Source organism: Mixophyes fleayi, chromosome 8 (assembly GCF_038048845.1).
Source record: "Mixophyes fleayi isolate aMixFle1 chromosome 8, aMixFle1.hap1, whole genome shotgun sequence".
Taxonomy (NCBI): Eukaryota; Metazoa; Chordata; class Amphibia; order Anura; family Limnodynastidae; genus Mixophyes; species Mixophyes fleayi.
This window is the reverse complement of record NC_134409.1, coordinates 36,453,171-36,470,522: the sequence shown is the minus strand read 5'-3', so window position 1 is coordinate 36,470,522 and position 17,352 is coordinate 36,453,171. Positions and strand designations below refer to the sequence as shown.

At 41.1% G+C, this 17,352-nt stretch overlaps 1 protein-coding gene across 2 annotated transcripts in view; it reads right to left on the bottom strand.

Moving 5' to 3' along the window:
* The window catches only part of ABCA4 (ATP binding cassette subfamily A member 4), a 157,506-nt gene that overhangs the window by 115,847 nt on the left and 24,307 nt on the right, over positions 1-17,352 (bottom strand). For both annotated transcript variants that reach the window (XM_075182349.1, XM_075182350.1), the window contains exons 6-7: positions 13,781-13,908; positions 5,875-6,072 (exon numbers count right to left, since the gene is read on the bottom strand). In XM_075182349.1, coding sequence (XP_075038450.1) covers positions 5,875-6,072; positions 13,781-13,908 — 326 coding nt within the window. The remainder of the gene's footprint in view (positions 1-5,874; positions 6,073-13,780; positions 13,909-17,352) is intronic.

Here is a 17,352-nt window from a genome sequence, read left to right as displayed (position 1 = left end):
ATCAGATACAGAGGTGCAGAGATCAAGATAGTGCTGTTTCTAGGTCACTCTGGGAGTTCAGCGTTTATGTGAAGGAGCTCATGTACCGACAGATTAATTTGCATGTGCCTGGTGTCCTTTGAGGCCATCAAATAGTGCAGATCCAGGTCATAGTCTTAGATCTTAATTCACACCAAGAAAAAGCCAGACTGATAACAGAGGTAACAGGAGCTTAAATACTGGCATGTTGTTTAGTTTGGGAATGGAGAGTCCCCGATTTGAGTGGATTAAAGCAGAGACTGTTCAGCAGTGGAATGGAGATGGCACTCAGCAGATCTTCCATACAACACTTTCTCCAGGGTCAGGGGCGCACGCAGGGGGGGTTTCTGGGTCTCCCTATCAGATATTTGGGAGGTAGGGTACAGCCAAGTGATGTATGCATGCCCTATGAAGTTATGAGGCAAACAAATAGGCGCATTTACACAATTAAAATAAATAAATACGCTATACAACTACATATTTTGTAGTTGGAGAACAACTTTTTCTGCACCCTAGGTTTCACCAAGCCTTTATAAGACTACAGACTGATCAAATTGACATTGTTCCGTTTGTACTTTTATGTATTATTCAACTGTATTCATGACATGTATTACATAACAGCTGAAGGATAATAAAAATATTTATTCATTTATTTAATATATTTCTTTTTAAACATTTCTCATGGTATGCATACCCTCGCTACAGTCAGCCTTTTCCTGGAACAAGCACAATGAAACTGACAGCTGTAACAACAAGAGCATTTCAGGCAGAGCTCACTTTACCAGCTACAGCTGAGCAAACCAGATATGGAGAGCTAGAATCGCACTGCTTGTTCTCCACTCTGCGGGTACCAATGTGACCTGCACTGTCCTATGCCAAGAAAAATGTGCTTCCTTCTCCTATCAAAAGCCTATAAACACTAGTTGTTTATCTTCTCTGGGGTTGTTGTGCGGGACTCAGAAATACTTCAATTAAGCAGAAAGAAATGGCTAAGAAATATGGCTAGTAACCATAAAAATCATCCTGCAGTAATATATCTTACATTAGGGAGTTTAAAGGTAGTTTGCTAAGAGCAAATGCAGCACAATGGAGAACGCAAGTGTCCACATTTATTTATCAACAAAAACACTCATATATCTTTATGTTGGAGAGCTACCTATACTGACTACCACCAGGTCACATTCAATAATCCAGGTTGCAGAAGTGTCCACGATATACTACCTTACCATAAGAAAATCCAACACTAAAATGTTACACTCCATGATTCAACCTGATTCGTAAAGGAGGTGGGAATAACTCAGGGGATGAGAATGGTGCTCTGTTATTGTTGTTAACCATAGCTACCAACCAGGATTAATACTATAATAAGTTAAGCCATAATTCTCAGACAGTATAAATATGGGGCAGAAATATATTGTAAGTCAAGTGATATAATGTGCAATGTCTTGTTACCTAAATCAGAAGCCAGTCAGACATGTAGTAACATGTTCTGATAGGGTCATTTGACCCAATCAGTAAACATTTGGTTCTCTGCCCACTGGAATCATACTTGGTAGAACAGATTGGCCAGGTCCAGTCATACAGAGGATAGAATAAAAGTGCCCCCATGCCTCTTCACATTGCTTGATCACTGCACACAGGTTAACGCAGCCATTGGCTAACAGAATTTTCCTACCTGTCAGACCACAATCACTTGTGTCTTTAGCCTAAACTAGTCATAGATCCTTGGTGATAGATCATGTTTTACGTTACTCTATGTAACAAATAAGAGCCCCTTTTGATTTGTCAGTTCAAGTAGCAATTTTTTAAAGAAAAAAAAAATGCCAGTAGCAGAAGAGCAGTTGCTCACTCCTCTGCTCCTCGCTAATGCTTCTCACTCGTACGCTCAGTACTACTACTTCTCATGCATCAATAGCAGAGGAAATTGGACAGGGAGCTTAACGAGCTAAATATTGTGTGACAGCCAAAATCACAAGGAATTTGAATCCCCAGAATGCCATGCATTAAAGCTGGCATTCTGGGCGTCAAAATGAAATTCTGCCGGAGAATAGAATTCTGATGGTTGGATGAAGTGGGTAGGGGTGAGGCAGGAGAGGGTAGGGGTGAGGCAGGAGAGGGTAGGGGTGAGGAAGGAGATTGTAGGGTGAGGCAGGAGATTGTAGGGTGAGGCAGGAGAGGGTAGGGGTGAGGCAGTAGACGGTAGGGGTAAGGCAGGAGAGGGAGAGGGTAAGGGTGAGGCAGAAGAGGGTAGGGGTGAGGCAGGAGAGAGTAGGGTGAGGCAGGAGAGGGTAGGGGTGAGGCAGGACAGGGTGGGGTGAGGCAGGAGAGGGTAGGGGTGAGGCAGGAGAGGGTAGGATGAGGCAGGAGATTGTAGGGTGAGGCAGGAGAGGGTAGGGGTGAGGCAGGAGAGGGTAAGGGTGAGGCAGGAGAGGGAGAGGGTAAGGGTGAGGCAGAAGAGGGTAGGGGTGAGGCAGGAGAGAGTAGGGTGAGGCAGGAGAGGGTAGGGGTGAGGCAGGACAGGGTAGGGGTGAGGCAGGAGAGGGTAGGGATAAGGCAGGAGACGGTAGGGTGAGGCAGGAGAGGGTAGGGTGAGGCAGGAGATTGTAGGGTGAGGCAGGAGAGGGTAGGGGTGAGGCAGGAGAGGGTAGGAGTGAGGCAGGAGAGGGTAAGGATGAGGCAGAAGAGGGTAGGGGTGAGGCAGGAGAGAGTAGGGTGAGGCAGGAGAGGGTAGGGGTGAGGCAGGACAGGGTAGGGTGAGGCAGGAGAGGGTAGGGGTGAGGCAGGAGAGGGTAGGGGTGAGGCAGTAGACGGTAGGGGTGAGGCAGGAGAGGGTAGGGGTGAGGCAGTAGACGGTAGGGGTGAGGCAGGAGATGGTAGGGGTGAGGCAGGAGAGGGTAGGGGTGAGGCAGTAGATGGTAGGGGTGAGGCAGGAGAGGGTAGGGGTGAGGCAGGAGATACATTATAAAGAACATTGCACAGACAGCGACTCCTTAAACTACCAGGTTAACAACAGGAATCATAGTGTGGCCCTTCAAAGTGACGTCATCGCTGCCTGCCGGGATCTTTATTCGTCAGAAGTGTTTCAGGTTTGTGTTTCAGGCTGTCAGTATTAGCAGTCTGTTGGGGATTACACCTTCGGTGTATTTATGTCGGGATATCCGTTGTCGGGGTTTCCCTCAAAGTTATAATGACTACCACCGAGGCAGGAGGGGGTAGTGTTCCTTCCGTTGCAAGTTTTTATTCAACTTCAAAATTTTGCTACGTGTCCAATGGGGCAAAGTTCTACACAGCCCCTGGCATGAGCTGTTCTTCTGTGCTTTCTCCCAGGAAAGACAGCACCATAGAAAAACTCTATGCTTTACACATACAAAATACTCAATTTTCTAAGCACACTGCATGGGGCACCACAATGAATGATTTCATTTCTAATAAATAAGTAAACAGTCCTTTATATCCCAAAATGGCACTTTTTCTATGTGGCTATTATAAACAACAATTTCTTACATGGAGCTGCTTACTGTAAGTGCCAAATTATGAAGGGGTTGTAATAATAACAATAGGATCTAATCTTTGTCTTTAATCCACATTTAATTCTTTTGTGTCCTTGTGCTCTCAATCAGGATAATCCTGGTATTTGTTATCACTGTAAAAATGTTCCCTCTTATTAATGCATTTATGTTCAACACACTTATCCTACAATTGCCTTGTTTTTAAATACACTTCAAATTCAAAATAGATATAAATAAGAAAAGAATAAAAGTTTCCAGCTGTCCAAAAGTTTCCAGGTATTTGAAGTAACATTAGTTCTGCTGGAGAAAACATATTTGTATGCCCAATTAATATTTATGCTGCTAGAAAAGTCATTGTAAGAGAAATGTAAATATATAGAGCAAACATGCTTGTACTGATTATTATCAGCTATTACTATTATCATTTATTTATAATGCCCCAGACATAGTCCATGCAAATATAATCTGTAAAAATGCAGACAGTGCCATGCATATATGTAGTAAACTACATTTATAAACTAGGGCAAATAGTAAGAAGACTCTAACTTGGTAGAGCGATACACTGTCTATTACATAAATGGAAAGAGGGGCGCACGTAAGGGGGGTTTCTGGGTCTCCAGAAACCCCTCCCCTCTGCTAAAAAAGTGCCCTACATAGCGGCACTGTACTATATACAGCACCGCTGCGGACGCTTCTTTGACAGCGCCGCGGCTGCTGTATAGTACAGTGCTGCCGAATCGGAGCTGCTGCGCATGCGCGGCAGCTCTCTCGCTTTTTTTTGGGGGGGGGGGGGTGGAGGGGAAATCCTCCGTGCGCCCCTGGGAAACATCTGTCTGGCTCAACATTCGGTGAACATGTATTTTGGTTGTAGCTTTGCATAAAATGATGATGAATTACTAATTTCCCTGCAATAGATTAACACACAATCAGTCTGACTTGTCTAGGCACTGTGCTTTATGGATCCCTGTACATATGCCCTATTGCTGAGGACAGGACAGGCAGGTGGCACAGGAAGACTGATTTCAATATGTTCCATGTGTATATCTTTGTACCACCCTAGTTATGCCTACACCTACTCATGCAACCCTCTTTGGTAAGGTTTCCCCTGGCCCAAACTCCATTATTACTGTAATACAGTGGTGGGTCTGGCTGTGCCAAAATCCAGGAGGAAAAAGCTGTAAGCGCTGTTCAAACAGCTATGATGGGGGAATATGGTGAATGCGGCTTCTAAATGGATCTGCCTGTCTCCTTCTATTTATGAGCTACGCTCCCTATTTACATACTGAGTGAGAGAGGAATCTCCCTTGAAGATCTTGCCCCAGGTGGTAGCAGCTTCTTCTCCCCTTGCTGTTAGTGTGAGGCTATAATCTGCTAATGGTTGGGGGTTCCACTTTATAAAAAGGGATATACAGAGGTAATTGTATCTAACTAGGTAGGGTTGTACTAAGGTGTTGTCATGTGTTGCGGCGGTGCCCGTACCACCACAGCTCCTTGTTTTCGGTCTAGCCGTGTCTTGGCCATTGCTATGGCGATCGGGACGTCACTTTCCTCTTCTCCGTCCCAGCTGTTACCAAGGCAATGGTCGGGACGCTTTTCTAATCAGCACCTTGTCTCGGCAACTGACAGCCAGATGCATGCACATTCTGTGCACATGAATTAGTAGCCTCCTGAGGAGGTAATTAGGCTAGTTGGAGCTCTGGCCTCTCATTGGTCAGTGTTGCTATATAAGGTAGGGAGGGCTTAGCCTCCCTACCAGTTATAGCTTCTGTTTATGCTTGCAGACCTGCTACATATCCCTGTGGATACTCTGTCTGTATTCTGACTGATACCTGTTGTGACCTCAGCTTGTTCTGGACCTGCTGTTTGCTAATTGCCTCTGACCTCTGCCTGTTTACTGGATTCTCCTTGCTTGCAACATGCCCTTTGGCCTGGTTATTCTGATTGCTTCAGACCCACAACCCTTGGACTAATCTTGGTTAGTCTCTTGCATTCCAGTTACTCCTCCCATCTCCTACGCTATGGTTTCTGTACATAAGCTCCCACAACGCTGAGTTGACCTGGGGGTATCCGGGTATCTGTGAGCGTAACAAGCTCTACGGGAAAGGCGTCTGCAAAAGGTGAAGACCTCCACCATCTGTTCTGGGAGTTCATGCCAGTACCGTAAGCCATAACAGGTGTACAATCCTTTTAAGCAGTACTTTACTAGTTAACCAGTATAAGTCTACCTTGAGAGGTTTTATACATTGACTGAACTCTTTGGTCAATACCATGAATCAATTAGCCATTTTAATAGGTTAAGCTGCCTGATACAGGTACTGAGCAGAAATATAGAGAGCCAAATACTTACAATCTCAAACACTTTGAAGAAATCAATGTTGGCATACAACACATCTTCTATCCTCTGTAACCTTTGCTGGGATAGGATGCACATTGCATTGCGTACTGTGTGCATTCCTCTGCGACTGCCGAATATGATGAATCGCTCCAAGAGAGTCTGACTGCAGGCTATATCCTTCAAGGACAAGTCCGGTACCCCAGATGCAAACTGAAATGAGAAAATGTAGAATACATACTGTTATCTTCACATCCAGAGTTTTTACGTTGCTTAAATAAGCTCTAGAAAATCAGTAAGAAATGCTCTAAATGTCATGTCATATGTAGACATCCAATGACTGCCTGCACTGTTAGATCACAGTGATAGCCTGACCTGCATTTCCACAGTCAAGTTGGAGATTTAATCAATCCTGATTAATTGTTGGTCAGGGCTGGCAATCATTCTGGACAATGACATGCAGAGATTTGTGGCCACTTTGATCTAGTACAATCACATTGACTGTACCATACACTGCGTTTATGGGCAACTTTGTTAGCCTGGTTGTCTTTAGGGCAGTGCTTAAACTGAGGCAGCTGTCTTGGGTAGCGGGTTGAAGAGGGCAACAAATTTAGCACATTTATTGAAATAGCTCAAATTTTTAAATACTACACACTTGTTGCAAAAGTCTAATGGTTCCTAATAATGAATAAACTGAGAAAAAAAAATATTTTTTTTAATGTATACTACTATAAATGAATGCTTATTTTAGTTAGAGTCAGATATAAGAAAAGTTCTATTTTAATTGTCACTTCAGGCAGCAAGTTTGTCAACTTACAAATCTGTGCCCTGCCAGCCTCCTAAGGTCTGTAGACTCTCTAATCTTTCAAGTTATGTCCAGATTAACCGGGTAACCCACAAGTATTTAAAGGCTTAATCTGGGCAGAAGACCACCACATCTATTCTGCTCCCTGGCATCATTAACTTAGACTGAGCATAAACTGCGTCCACACCAGAGAAAAGCGTCATAATACTTAGCATGAACTTTATTAGATAGCTGACTGTCCACATCATCATCATCATCAATTTATTTATTTATTTATTTATATAGCGCCACTAATCCTACAGCGCTGTACAGAGAACTCACTTACATCAGTTCCTGCCTCAATGGAGCTTACAGTCTAACACACAGAAGTATTCCAAAAGCACCGACTATAGTAGATGAAATACTCCACAAAGGCAAAACAAAATAATAACACTATAAAAGTTTTGTAAGAAACGTCTTAAGTCTGTCCTGAGAAACCCGGAATACTTAATGTGTCATGAAATAAACTCTGAGAATTTCAATCAGTGAGAGCATTATCAGTATGCCACGATTAGTCTGGCAAACATGGTAATAGACCTTATGCATACAGTGGACATATTTATCTGCTGAGAACATAATGGAATGTCTTTTGTTACAAATCAATATGGGAAATGAGGAATCATCAGAGTGGAACTAATGTCAAACTGGGTGGATTTAGTTACCTATTACTGGTTCTCATTTTATGCATAAATGTATGCTTCACTGAGAGAGATGGCTGAAGCGATTGGGCTGAAGCATAATGCCAGCATTCAGCGATAGACAGAATATAGACAGAAATGCAGAGACAGACAGTCATTAGACCACTCACATACCAGAGAAGCCAGCATTGCAAAATCTATGCGGAACCTCAAACATGCAAACATCAATTATTTTCATGTTGCTGAATCCTTATTTCACCTTAGAATCTGTTTTCTTATATTACAAGCCAGTCCTACTATTTTATTGGTATACATTTCTGCTTAGGCTACCAATGATTGAGAAAAGAACCGTGATATCCAGTTGAGCACATGCCTGAATATTTTGATCTACCTTTCCAAGACTCGAAGCCCCAGTTTCATCAACTGTACGTGCAACTCAACCCAGCTACTGATGACACAATACCTGACACTAAACCTATATTCTACCAGGCATTTGTGGGGTCCATAGCAGTATATTGTCCATTGCTCTATGAGGAAACTGTGCTATCAGGGCTGTCTGCCAATGTAAGGATTGTTACTGCCGGCCCACAAGTGCGAAATCATACTGGCCACCTTTCAGTATAAGGGATGAGTGGATGATTTGATCTCTAAATAATATACCCTGGTAGACACTTTGTGAACCCCCACTCTATTAGGAGTCCCCAGCTGGACTGTATCAGATGCTCAGAATGCTGGTCCAATCGTGTATCCAAGGAGGGCCCCATTCCCCATTGCTATAAGACTAAACCTATTTAATATGACACATGGTGGATCAGTGGTTAGCACTTCTGCCTCACAGCGCTGGGGTCATGAGTTCAATTCCCGACCATGACCTTATCTGTGTGGAGTTTGTTTGTTCTCCCCGTGTTTGCGTGGGTTTCCTCCCACACTCCAAAACCATACTAGTAGGTTAATTGGCTTCTAACAAAATTGACCCTAGTCTCTCTCTCTCCGTCTGTCTGTCTGTCTGTCTGTGTGTGTGTGTGTGTGTGTATGTGTATGTTAGGGAATCTAGGCTGAAAGCTCAAATGGGGCAGGGACTGATGTGAATGAGTTCTCTCTGTACAGCGCTGTGGAATTAGTGGCGCTATATAAATAATGGGGGAGGGATAGAATAGATGAGAACATTATTAGGCTCATTCATAACTGTGGTGGGAAAAGAACCTCTATTGGCTGGTGTGTGTGCTTCTGTGACATAAAGTCTTCTAATTGGTCCACCAAGTCTTCTAGCTATTTGGCAAAGTAAATGGATGGATCTAGTTCAGTTTGGTCACCCATCTATTTGGCCAAATTGAAAAGTGATCCTGATTTGTGAAGTGAGGTACAGTATTTGATGTTGACTTTCAATACAAAGTTTCCTCTATTTTGTTTAATTCTGCATCACCCTGAACTAAATAACAGACAATATAAAAAATATATATATTCACTTTCATAGCTATCTGAACATCCCCAGTTTTCATGTAAATCAAATTTGTGCCATTTCAGAATGTTTAATTACTATTGTTTTGCAGTCATTTTCAGTATCAACACTTTAGGTTAGAAAAGTTTGTATTTTTCCAACAATTAAAATAACTTAAGATTTGTTCAAAACAATAACTTTTCCTATATTGATGTTCGCCAAATGATGTAACTTACAGGAAAAACAATGGATGCAAAGTTATTTTTGCTGGATTTAACTACAAAATACTGTACTTAAGAATGTGACTTCAATTGTTTCAGCAAAAATGCAATAAAGTAACAATTAAAATCAATAAATCTTTCAATAAATCTCCTTAATCGGTATGACATGGATTTAAATAGGTAATTATGTGTTATTACGTAATGTAGCAACAAGTTTAAACACACTTTACTGTTAAGGGCCTGTACGCCAGTTTCCACAAATGCATCCCATTATTTGTTGCTTATGGAATACCGATGTTTTTTGGCCTATGATACCGCTATGATGTCATATTCATGGAATTCTACAGTTCCTGGACCTAAGTTTAAATAAGTACAGTGCTCCCTCTTTATAAGTACAGATTCAAACTATGGCCAAATTTGACATTATAATTTAATGTGTCTTGTGGCATAAATGAGTGTGTGTCACGTCCCTTGTGACATGTGCATTAGTGCGAGGAAACGGGTTAATTTGACCAAATCTCCCAGCAGTCCCGATATAGACAGGATAGTCCCGATTTGAGGGCTCTATCCCACCATCCCAATTGGGACCTTTGTCCTGATCAGTGGGAAAATTGGGAGGTTTTCTGTTCACTGCTGCATTGCATGGCGATGAACGAGTGCAATGATGGGGTTTGGAAGGGGAGGGGAGGCTCCTGCAAGGCATGCTCCCATCGTGTGGCCACACCCCAATTGGGTGTGGCCATGCACCATCTTGGCATGCTATGCCTCCATCCCGCTGCCGGACAGACATATGTTGGGAGGTATGATTTGATACCACCCTCAGAGATGTATCTTTCTCACAGCAGAATACTTTTTAGCTCTTTTGTCCCCCCAGATCTGCAGTTTTGTTTTAAACCCATGCACTATGCTATGTCTATGTCGACAAAAGCGAAGCAGTAGTGAATCAGAAATGCCAGCAGCATCAGGAGAGAAGCCTCTGTAACCTAGGATCAAGTCTGAAGCGCATACCCCAAGGATGGCCGCTTAGAGACCTGTATTGTGTTGTCTCTGTATCCCCTTTTGTGGTTTCTGTTCCATTTGCTGTAGTGTGATAACTCACTCTGCAAAGTGCTATAATTACTGTTGGGGTACTTTGCTTTAATAAATGTAATGCATGCTTTTAACAGATATTTGTCTGGTTGTGTAAATATATGCCCATGTCTACGATACTGAGAGTAAGCAGTTGGAGCAAGGTAGCCCGGTAAGCCATGGTAGATAGCCTATCGGGGCCCTGATATCATGACAATGAGCTCAGGTTAAAATAAACTTGTGTGCCTGACTTCAGAAAGACAGCCTTCTGTCTGCAGAGAGAGGAATGCCTTGGAGAAGAAGGAGATTTAATAATGAGTACACAGTCCTGGAAGAATGCTGCGATCCTGTCTGTACACTGATAACTTGCTACATCTAAGGATTACTATTAAACCACTGTCCCCCACCTTGCAAATGTGCAATGTAAGCTCCTCACAGACAGGGTCCTCTGTACCCTTTGTCTCTTGTCTTTCGGTCCTGCCTGTATGTCCCTGTTACATTGTACGCTGCCTAGACTCAGGGTCGGATTAACCCGAGGTCTAACTGGGCTATAGCCCAGGGGCCTCGGGCATCCAGGGGGCCCTTCAAAGTCCTCAGCAGCATTATTGATCGGTCCGGGGGCGGGGGCGCCCCCGGCCCGATCAATACTGCTGAGCACTGTCACTGTAGTCCTCCGTCCCCGGCGCTCAGTAATCTGCTTACTGAGGAGATCTCGCGAGTGAACTCTCGCGAGATCTCCTCAGTAAGGAGCTTACAGCGCGCTGGGGACAGAGGACTACAGTGACAGGTAAGCGCTTGGGTCGGGGCCCTCACGGGGTACGGGGGGGTGGTGGGTGGCTCACATTGGGGGCCTCATGGGGGAATGGAGGTGCCCTTAGCCCAGGGGCCTCCATTCTCTTAATCCGTCCCTGCCTAGACTATGCTGTACTGTGCTCTTAACTATGCTAGCTATATGTATTGTATTTCTTTTATTCTAATTTATGCCTTATGTATTATTACTGTATTCATGTTTTATTACTGTATGCATTTTGTTTTGTATCGATATACCCAGGTGCAGGCTGTGCTGGGGGGAAGGGGGGCAACTGCCCCCGGCCGTTCCCGTAGTGGGCTACCTTGGGCTAGGTAACTGGGCCACCTGCAATTGTTTTCCTTTAAAATGTTTCTAATAGGCTACTAAGTCGAGTTTCGCCCCCCGGGCTAAAATTTGCCAGCCCCTCCCCTGGATATACCCTTGCTGTACGGCACTGTGGAATCTATGGCACCTTATTAATAAACAATGCTGATGGTGTTACAATAGCAAGGTGGTGTTAGTGCAGAGAATTGACATGGTGGTGAGTGCTATAACAGTGGTGTTATAAAGAGGGAGCACTGTGCAGATGTGTATATGTGACAACATGTCTAGATAGGTTTTAGAATGGCTGTCAGCTAATTTTATTTTCCTGAGTTGTTAGGAGAATTGAAGTCATCTCAGTGAAACTGGTGACACCTGACTAGCATCCGTTTCCAACGTGTGACTTGTCAAACCAGATGTGAGGTGAAATAAAATATGTTTGTGATCCTTTTCTCCTCCCTGTCACTGACTCAGTGCTGAGGAAATTTCTGTCATGTTCGCACTGAAATGCTCCTGTAATTAGGCCAGATTTATGCTTTCAACTCCCACACAGGACAAAAAGAATTATTATTCGTCTTTCTGCCCTTTCCCAGAAACTCAGTGCCCACAATTATAAAACACTGTACTGACAGCAAGCGCTGAGTCAGTGTGAACAGAATGATCCACTATGTTTCCTGCATTGTGTTCAGTCAGTGTGGATGAGTCAGCCAGCACGGCTGATAGTCAATAGAATCTCCACTTGCTGCCAGTGTGGCACCAGCTACTTAAATGTTCCATTTGGGCTTCTAGAACGCTGACCTATTGATCTGTACTTGACCGTAAATAGATTATTTCTCAAGGAAAAGCTTCAATGAAAAGGAGTGAGCTTATTCACATGACTTGGCTGATAATAAAACAAAAAACAATGCCCTGTAAGCTGATTAATTGAGGTCATTGAAGGCTAAGATAGTTCAAATAGCTGAGTAAGACTTTGCAGCCAAGTATAGTTATTTTTTTATAGAAAATTGGAGGTTCTACAGCAGACAAAGACCAACAGGTCCGTTTAGTCAGTTTAAAGTGTGCTCATTATAATGGAGGCAGCTTTTGTGGGTTGAACCAACATTCATGAGAATGCAGCTCATCAATTCCCAAAGGAATTAGCGACATTAATGAAGCATGAGACACTTAGTTCTTAGTGAACTGATATTAGCACACAAAATATCTGCCTTGTAACCTTTGAACTCAGAATTTTTTAAGAGCCTTATTTGCTTGTGGCTACATCATTGAAAGAAGACGTGTACTAATATTTTTAATTATATGTATATTATTATATGTAAATCATCCTATGACTCTTGCAAATGGGGTTCAAAGTGACAAATGTAGGTCAGTGGCTAGAACAGGGTAAGCTGTGACACTCCAGCTGTTTTTTGAAACTACAAGTCCCAGCATGCTTTGCCAGTATATAGCAGCTTATTGCTGGAAGGGTATGCTGGGACTTGTAGTTTCACAACACCTGGAGTGTGACACTCAGGTAAGCCAACACTGGGCTAGAAGATCCTGACCGGAAATCAGGTAAGTGTGAGTGGAGCTGGTAGGGTTTTTTATTGGTAATAAAAAGATAAAATAAAAATGACAAGTCTTTTTTTATTTAATTTGTGTATATTTTTTACATCTTTGGGTATTCTTTAATGTGCTGCTGGGCATAAACGTGATAATTGACAAAACTTGTTTGTACTGAATTTCAAACTTTCATTCAGAGAACACCGCCCATCCTTACTGTCTACTAGACTTGTTTTCTAAGATGTTTGTTTACCGACTGATTATTCTGGAAAGGCAAGCGTTTGTGTCAGTCCTAGAAAACACCCCTCACAAAGTTTATCACAGTGTAACACAAATTATGCACAAGTGTCTTATTGTTTATAGAAACAATATGAGCAAGAGACAAATTCCAATTCGACAGAGCAACATAGTTTTGCGCCGAATATAAATATTAGTGAAAACTAAATTACCATTGAGGTTACACTATCATTTAAGAGTGAGAACACCTCCCCCTTAGATACTGATTAAGCCAGCATTGTGACCTTCCCAAATACTCCCATATGATACTGTACATGACACACAACAACCAGTTCTATTTCAGTAAGTATCTATATTTGTCATTCGTGGATCTAGATCCATTGATGACACAAGAAAATTTAATTAACACACTGCTAGAGTTAGTGGCATTTGGGACAGATTAAAGACATTGGGCCTGATTTAGTATGGAAAGTTAAGCAAATGTAAGGCAAAGCCATGTTGCATTGGAGGGGGAGGTAAATTTAAAATGTGATGGCAGATTTATATTTGGGGTAGGGCATGTCCTAGATCAACTTTAAATTTCAGTGCTCAAATAAGCTATCAAGTATTTGTGTACTACATGAAAAAACAGCCAGTATTTTCCTTATGTGCAAAATAGTAAACTAGATTGCACCCCTTGCATTGTAACATGGTTTTGTCCAGAAAACTTGAGTAAGAAAACTTACTCAATTGTTTGCTTAACTTTCCTTAATGAATCAGGCCCATTAACAACAATACCGTATTACACATACAGGGAATGAATGTTGTCTGCTATCTCGTTCTTACCTGTTCAACGCGCACTTGTGCATTAATCAGCTGAAACACCACCGAGTCAGACAGTCCAATATCTTTCAGCAAAAACAGTGTCAGAATTTCATCTTCCTTTAAGATGTCTCTGATTCGTATACCATGTCCTGTGTAGATAAACATCACTGGTAAGACTACACACTAAAACATACGTTGAGCATTTGAAGATAAACATGAACTTCAGGCCTCATCAAATCAATAGGTTTTCAGTACCTCCATACACATACTTACTTATTAAAGCAAAAAAAAAATGTTAAAATCTTCCCCAGACCCAAACAGTGCTCAATTATATTCTATTATTAATGTTTTTATTTTTTTTTATATTTCCTTCCTATGGGTAGTGCTCCCCAGAACAATCTACAGCTACATCCAAAGAAAAAGAAAATAAGGTATAGCATACTTGCCAACTCTCCCGGAAAGTCCGGGAGACTCCCGAAATTCGGGTCAGTCTCCCGGACTCCCGGGAGAGCTGACATTTCTCCCGCATCCCGAAATTAACTTGCTAAAATGACGCGATTCACCGGGAATCGCGTAATTTTGGCCCCTGATCCAACCACCCCCACGAAAAATCTGCATTTTACCAGAGGGAGCGGGACAAAATGACGCGATTCAAGGTGCCCCGCCCACTTCCTCCCTCTAGCCTCGCCCCTCTGCCAGACGTATGAAGTATAGTACTCTGGAGTCCACAATTATAAATTAAATCATAATTGTATTAATTTGTTCATTAAAACAATCACTTATAAATGCCTAGGTTCCTCAAAGCTTTGCAAAATATTAAACAAATCAAGTGAAGAGTGCAGTGTGAAGGTACGCTTGTTTCCTATTATCAGTTTAACCTTTCAGGAAGTGGATAATGTGAAACCTGCATCAGATAAAGGGAGCACATGGTCAATGTAAGTGTAGCTCACTTTACTAGTTTGATCTTCCACGTCATACTAATTAAATAACAATTAAATATAGATGAACAGTAGTTGATGACTCGAAAAGGGAGTGACAGAATATTAAGAAGTACATAAAAATCAATTTGTGAAATATAATAACACCTTAGTGATAGTGGCATGAAACTTATAAATGAGAATACAGAGGCATAAATATATTACTATATGACTGAGCTCACTCAATGATAATGGTTTATAGGTATTGGATAAATTAAGAAGTGGATGCAGGTTTATATTTGTATCCCTACAGAGACCACATAGCGTACAATGTATGAAAGTGTCATATTTATTGTAACAAGCTTTATAGAAGGAATAGTGATAAGGAGCTGAAATCATAAAAAGGTCATTTAGAGATGATATAGTAATGAATTAATGGAAATAATACACTTATAATGTATATAAGCACCCTAAGGGGTGTATTTACTAAACTGCGAGTTTGAAAAAGTGGAAATGTTGCCTAAAGCAACCAATCAGATTCTAGTTATCATTTATTTAGTACATTTTACAAAATGACAGCTAGAATCTGATTGGTTGCTATAGGCAACATCTTCACTTTTTCAAACCTGCAGTTTAGTAAATATACCCCTAAGAATGTGAATGTAATGAGTAAAAAAAAGAATATTAATATAAAACATAGTAGCCATTGTTAATTCAATAAATATAAGATATCTGGTAAATATATGTATACTTCTGACTGAATAAATTCCATGATTTAATGACACATTACTTTAAACCTATTACACCCTCAGTAATATCATAAATAATGCAATTATATATTTTGTGTACATATTGATTTTATTATTTTTTTCACAATGAAGAAGCTTATTTCACTTTACTTGAAGTTTTTAATATTTCACAAAAAAATTTGCCATATAAAAAGTTAAAAATTATTATTTTTAATGAAAGAATTCATAATGCTATTTTAATTTATAAGAGTGCATTCCAGAGTGCCCCTGAATAGAGTAATGCAAATTCTTTTAATTTCCTTTTGGTTATATTTACTGATTAATCCAACTATTTTACCATAATATTATATTGTCAACCTTCGCCACTGGGGAGCTCAGAGAAAGAAGATTGAATACTATTGTAATGAATTGGATATTCTCCACCCTCTCCTAGATTACCCTCTTATGGCAATATCTTTTATAGAATAAGTTTAGTTTACCATCAGTAATTATTACACTTGTGTTTGGGAGAATCCATAAAACACGACCTGCTAATGCCACTTGAGAAACTAATTGACAGTTGTGCGTCTAAATTTTTTATTGTTCAACTGAATATTGGCATTACATAGGCATCTCACATTATCTTCATACATATGCTACGTATACATGCACACTATATCATTTTGTTTTAACTTTAGTAATTCACCAACAGGTGCAATTTGAGATTGTTGATATATTATTAAATCCAAAGACATACATTTATAAATAAACCTGTTTACTGGCAAGAAACAAGCCCTTGAATATTGTAGTGTGCAAGAATTTCACTTACAATCTGGGATCAAGTTTCGGAACACTGGTTACAATTGTTTGTGCGTTTCAGTTGTCTGGTATTTGCCATTCACCAGGGTATTTGAATGCCCCACTTAACAATGACAGCGACTAATGGATAGATCTGTAACAGTGTAGCTTGAAGATATACAGACATGTGGGTCTGGCTCGGACATACATTAATCTCAAGTACAGTATCAACAACTTACTACTTTTATCCTTTGTTGAATGTACTCAATGAACTTGTACTTATGATTTGCTTGTTGGCGAGTAAGTAAGTTGATTGCCTTTCAAGCAAAATGTTCTTAGAATTGTTTCAGAATAGCAACTGGCTTCATGCATTGCTAAAGAGGACCTGTCGTTTTTGAGCTACTAGTGACTTACATAGTGCCTAGTGTACTATTTAAGTGTTGAGAGACAGCATAGGAAGAGAGCATGCCCTATAAATGATTGGCTTAAGAGACGTCCTACTTATTGCTTTATATTTATTCCATGGTAGTTGGCTTCATTCAGCTTCAGTAGGTGGCTCGACTCTCAAGCCTGGTTCCAGCGTTTGCATATTTGGTGATCTCTTTTTCTCTGCTCTCTTAGGCTCTATGAGCCACAATTGGAGTCGGATGTACATACATTTTTGGGGTGTATATATACGCATTTCCATACTGTGCACCAAAATATGGTCATATATAGATTATGAATGTCTCCCACTTATGGCCTCTTATGCCTGGAGAGGTGGACTGAAGATCTGAAAGCATATATTGAGTACAGTAAGGGTATGTACATGTGTAGCACACTGCCTGAAGATGTGACATAATGACACTTGCACACATCCTTGGATATGGTTCTTCAGAGTTGTATCTCCTTCGGGTCCTGGAGGCCTGGTGATAATGATGACACCAGCGCTGCTATATAGATATTTCTGATTGGCTGCTTGCATATGAACCACTCCACGCAATAGTATGTCAAGTTGAGACCATCTATTCGGATTTCTTATTTGTCCATTCAAACTACTGCAGGAAAAATATTCCTTTTGGATTTATAAAGCAGTAAGTGATGGATGTTATTTATATTTCATTACATTTTATATGGAAAATAAGACTTTCACATTTATTAATAAAACCAT